The sequence below is a fragment of the Orycteropus afer genome, unplaced genomic scaffold, assembly GCF_000298275.1.
Source record: "Orycteropus afer afer isolate SDZICR_OR568_19922 unplaced genomic scaffold, OryAfe1.0 scaffold00016, whole genome shotgun sequence".
Classification (NCBI taxonomy): Eukaryota; Metazoa; Chordata; class Mammalia; order Tubulidentata; family Orycteropodidae; genus Orycteropus; species Orycteropus afer.
In genome coordinates, this window is record NW_006921603.1 from 16,697,210 (window position 1) to 16,702,209 (window position 5,000).

The following is a 5,000-nucleotide window of genomic DNA, read 5'->3' on the forward strand; positions in this document are numbered from 1 at the left end:
AGTGGTTGACAGCGGTAGCCAGGCACCATCTAGTTCTTCTGGTCTCATAGTCAAGTAGGCTAAGGATCACATGTTATACCAGTCACTTGGACTAATTATTTCCATGAATCTTTGGTTTTCTTCCTTCTTCTTTGCTCTGGATGAGGTGAGACCCATCACTGCATCTAGATGGCTGCTTGCAAGTTTTTAAGACACTAGTCACTACTCACCAAAGTAGGGGGTGGAAAAATGTTTTGTGTAGTATGTTATGCCAATTGAGCTTGATGTCCCCTGCAACTATGGTCCCAAGCCCATAGGTTCAACTACTCGCTCCCTCTGGGTATCTGACTGTGGCCAAGAAGTAACTACAACCTAGTCACTTGTCAGCTCTACTATACATAAAAGGTGCTTCTTGAAGGAAAGTATCTAAATGTCAAATGTTCTAAATCCTCTTTAATCTTGACTCAAGCTGAAGGAATGATAGACATTAACATCTAGAAAGGCCTTTTGAACAGTGTAAAGCCTATGAAACATGGATGAAATCAAACTCTAATTGATTCAGTTACCAAAACACAGGGCTATCCCGATCATCCTTGACTGTGTAATACTCCTTGTCAGTTTCAATCGCTTTGGTTAAACCAAAGTCTCCAATCTTCACTTGGTGTTCACTCTCAACAAGGACATTTCTTGCTGCTAAATCCCGGTGAACATATTGCCGAGAACCCAAATAGTCCATCCCCTAAGGAAAAGAAAGACGCAGCATATTGCTCAGAGTCATTTCAGATCATATTTTGTATCTATCGCTTCATAATTAAAAAATTTTAAAAATCATTTCATTAATGTATCACTGACAATTGGTGGGGAGGGTTTCACTTCCATAGCAGAGATTAATTTTCCACCCAAATGATGCAAAGCAAAATAAACTCAGTACATTCATTAGATAACTTCCTACTTTTGGTCTAATTACCAACCAACTATATAGGGCAGAGTGCCAATTTTTAAATCTTTAACATGGCTTTTTTTTTTACCTTACAAATCTGAACAGCATATTTTAGCTGCTGTTTAAGGTTGATTTTGTTCTTATTCTTTGGAAGATATTCCTTAAGGCTTCCAGAAGGCAGAAATTCCATGATGAGCTTAATACCATTTCCTCCTGTTTAGAAAAAACACCCATTAGTATGAGAAGGATCTGTGGGAGAGTTAAAGGCACAGGATCTGGAGACCGAGGACCTGACTGACTTCAGCTGTGCCCCTTCACCACAGGCAAGTCCTAACCTGGTAAGCCTCAGAACTCAGGACCCTAAGCAGTGAACAAGAATAGTTAACACCTGTGCAATTACCTGTACTGTAATGAATCACCTTATAGAAAACAACTTGGCCTTTGTCCTTGATTCCTGAGAGATAATTTTTGGACTCTGCTGAGGAATTAATGTGGCTTTTGTTATCTATGCCTAAAGACTACACTGGATGATTTGTGCTAAGGAGTGACAGGCTGGCCAAGCCAGAGAGACCACCTTGTGGCTTAGTATCAGCTGACCTCAGGAAGGGAGGGAAGCATGATTCAGTTATGCATATGCAATGAGGCCCCTATCATGACTATGACATGAAGCCAATAAAAACTGAACCTGGAAACTTCAGGAGCTTCCTGGTTGGTGAAAGACATCAATACACAGGGGAAGGTAGTGTACCCTTTTTGGAACATGGAAGCTCCATGCTGGAGACCCTTCCAGACTTTACCCATTTATCTTTTCTTTAAGCTCATCCTGATTTGCATCCTTTTGCTATAATAAAGTTATAAGCACAAGTATAGTACTTTCTGTGAGTTCTGTGAGTCATTCTAGTGAATTATTAAAACCAAAGGAGTAGAAGCCAGCAGATGAAAGGGAGGGAGTCTGTGGGAAGCTGGTATCCTGAAGAAGTAGTGGGAAAACTCCAGATTTGCAGCCAGCAGATCAGAAATAAGGTTGTGTGGACTCCTGATCTTGTAGCTGGCATCTGCCTATCTTGTAGTCTGAAGGAGAGTGTCCTTTTAACTTGTGTGAGATCTGACCTAGCTCCAAGCAGCTAAGATTGGATAGAGAAAGTGCTGCATGGGCAGCTGTTGTCAGAGGTCAGTGAGAAGTGGGGGAAGTGGTTATTTGATCAATCTTCATATTTGGAGGATTGGATTTATGTTGATTTTTATCTATAAACTAACTCAGAATCATACGAACACCGAGAAAACACTGTGACCCATTAGGCAAATGATAATTTTTAAAAATTATAAGCCACATCATTTCACTACCAATTTTAAAATACATGAATGGTATGCTGGCTTGCAAATAGATACAACTGATTTAGACAACTAGAAATACAAATAGCCTAGCTAGTCTTGGATTGGGGAGGGTGTCAGTTTCATACAACAGAAGCATGAATATCTGGGTGAAGTCCAATCCCAATGTGAGTGTATGAACTACCCTGGAGATTTCAGCATTGTCTGGAATCATCCTCAGGCTGGGAGCAAGGCTGGACGGCTTCCCTGGGAACTTCTAGCAGCTGAGAGATTTGATGATCGTGTATACCACTTCAAAGCTCTAAGAGCTCACTGGGGCCGTCAGCACCGCCAGGTGGCCCAGGTAAGGCATGCTGTACACTGGCCTTTAGAACCCTAGAGTTAGTCTTTAAATCAAAGAGCATTCTGCATAACATACCATCTTCTGTGCAGATCCCTTTGTACTTCACAATATTCTCATGATAGAGGTTTCTTAAGATTTCTATTTCCTTCTTCAGATCAGCGATGTGGTTGCCTCCACTCTCAGGCTTCAGGGATTTGACAGCCACTTGCTCCCCAGTATTGTCCCCCTCAGGGTCATACCTGCAGAGCTCAACCTTCCCAAAGTGGCCCTGGAAGGAAAGAAACATGTTATCATCAGAAAACCAACAGCCTAGACTGGCAGAAGCAAACTGGGAAGGTCAATCTTGCTCCTCATGGCTGCCCCCAAAGGCCAGGAGTCAACCAGCACAGTCTGACCCTGCAGGATGAGGGCTTTGCTCACTCACCATGGCCCTTTCCTCTCTTGGCCTTGGATACTATACCCTCTACCACTGAGCAAAAATAAGGAAACATCTGAGGAACCAATGCATCAATCCCAGTTTCCATGGGATTGGACAAACAACCCTAAAGGAAATGAAGGTTATTTCTGGACCTACAGGACAACTGTAGCATGCTTTGAAAGTCCTGGGGCCAAGCTACGGAGAGGTACCACTGTGTAGATGAAGAAAGCACTGCATGAGGAGCCTGTAGAAGATCTGGGGTCAGATCCCAGCTAAGCTACTTAATGGTGATCTTGGCCAGGTCACATACCTTCTGAGCTGGCTCCTGATGTGCTCGGAATACAAGCAGTAATAAACCCCTTAGGGGTGATCTGAGGAACTAAAGGCATTGTGTTCATGGAAATGCCCAGTACAGAGCCTGGCACACAGCCGATGCTCAATATATGGCACAGTCTTTGTTTAATTAATTGAAGCACAGGAAATCTGTATAAAGACGCAAATCCCAGGAGCTTCTCTAGTCACATTAACTGTTAGGAAATGCTCATTCGTGGTCCAAAGGAAAAGCTAGTCTTCTCTTTCGGCACTCTGTGGAGTAATCTGTCCCTCATTTAAGCAGCCTCACAGGATATATGTGTCCAGAAAGGCCAGAGACAAGGATTTTTCTGTTTCCCTCATATCTATCCCTATTTCCCTCATTTTTCTCTATCTTCCTCTGCCCCTCAGAGAAAAGTCTCTTGAGGGGGCTGAGCCAATGCCCTGTGTACATAATACAGTCATGCATACAAGCTGGTACATAATTCTGTTATTTTGCATGCCAAGTAGAGAAGACAAAATCCCTTGTAATAAAGTAGTCCAAAGAAAATGCAGCAAGACACTTTCTCTTATAAACACTGACCCCAAATGGGAAAGAATGGGGAACAGCTTTACATGCAGAAAAGGGAAATGTGGTAAGCCAGAGACTGTGCCATCAGTAATAAGCGCGGGTGTAACTTGCCTCTCCCAGGTCACGTATCCTCTTTAAGAACCGCTTTTCAAAGTGTGTGGGATCCACCTCAGTTGCTGGTTTTCTTTCTGAAACAATGTCTGGATCTAAGAGAAGAGAAAAGAAAGTGAAAAGCAAGTGATTGCCAGTGATTGCCAAGTACTGGCTCCTGGTTAATCCCCACTCAAACTCTCTTGCCATGGCATTTGCTGATCTTGTTAAAAGAGCAGAAGACAGTATCTTACTCTGCTCTTCCAGCTTATTAATGTCTCTCATGATGGCTCGGAAGAAGGGTCTCTGGTTGGGGTCGTAGTTCATGCAGCGTGTCATGAGGTCAGCCAGCTCCTTACAAGATGGTGTTACTGGCCGACATCGGCTTTCATAAAATCTCTCTTTCTGCAAAGAGGAACACAGGGAGGAAACCATTAGGTATCACCCACATACCTTTTAGTCCCAGGTGAGATGGAGTTACCAATCCCTAATTTCATCCCCAACAGCTCTTTGTAAAGATGGATGGCATAGGTGGATTTCATAAACATGGTGTTTCTGTTGCCTTATTCCAGCTTGGGGAAATCTCAGCCCTGATTAAAAAATGATCGACGTTCACGGAGGATGGGCAGTCTATCCCAGTCCTAAACAAGCTGCCCTCTGGTGAAGTGGCACCACCTTTCTGGAATATAATTTGGCAACTGGTATAAAAATCATCAGATTCTTCAAATCTTCTGACTCATTAATTCTCATTATTAAATGACTCAGAAATAATTCAGATACAAACACAGATTTATGTACAAAGGTGTTTCCTAAGGAAGTAGATTCATAGGAAATGCCTTTGTACATATGGAATTAGATGGGAGCTCTGGTAGCATAGTGCCTAAGGCACCTGACTGCTAACCAGAAGGCTGGCAGTTCAAACCCATCAGCCACTCCTTGGAAGAAAGGTTGGGCAATCTATTTCCATAGTGATACCGCCTTTAAAACCCAAGGAGGGGTTGCTATGAGTTGCATC

At 42.9% G+C, this 5,000-nt stretch overlaps 1 protein-coding gene across 1 annotated transcript in view; it reads right to left on the reverse strand.

Moving 5' to 3' along the window:
• The window catches only part of JAK1 (Janus kinase 1), a 78,380-nt gene that overhangs the window by 4,102 nt on the left and 69,278 nt on the right, over positions 1-5,000 (reverse strand). The window contains exons 16-20 of the mRNA XM_042783346.1: positions 4,240-4,390; positions 4,007-4,101; positions 2,670-2,862; positions 1,008-1,132; positions 546-718 (exon numbers count right to left, since the gene is read on the reverse strand). Coding sequence (XP_042639280.1) covers positions 546-718; positions 1,008-1,132; positions 2,670-2,862; positions 4,007-4,101; positions 4,240-4,390 — 737 coding nt within the window. The remainder of the gene's footprint in view (positions 1-545; positions 719-1,007; positions 1,133-2,669; positions 2,863-4,006; positions 4,102-4,239; positions 4,391-5,000) is intronic.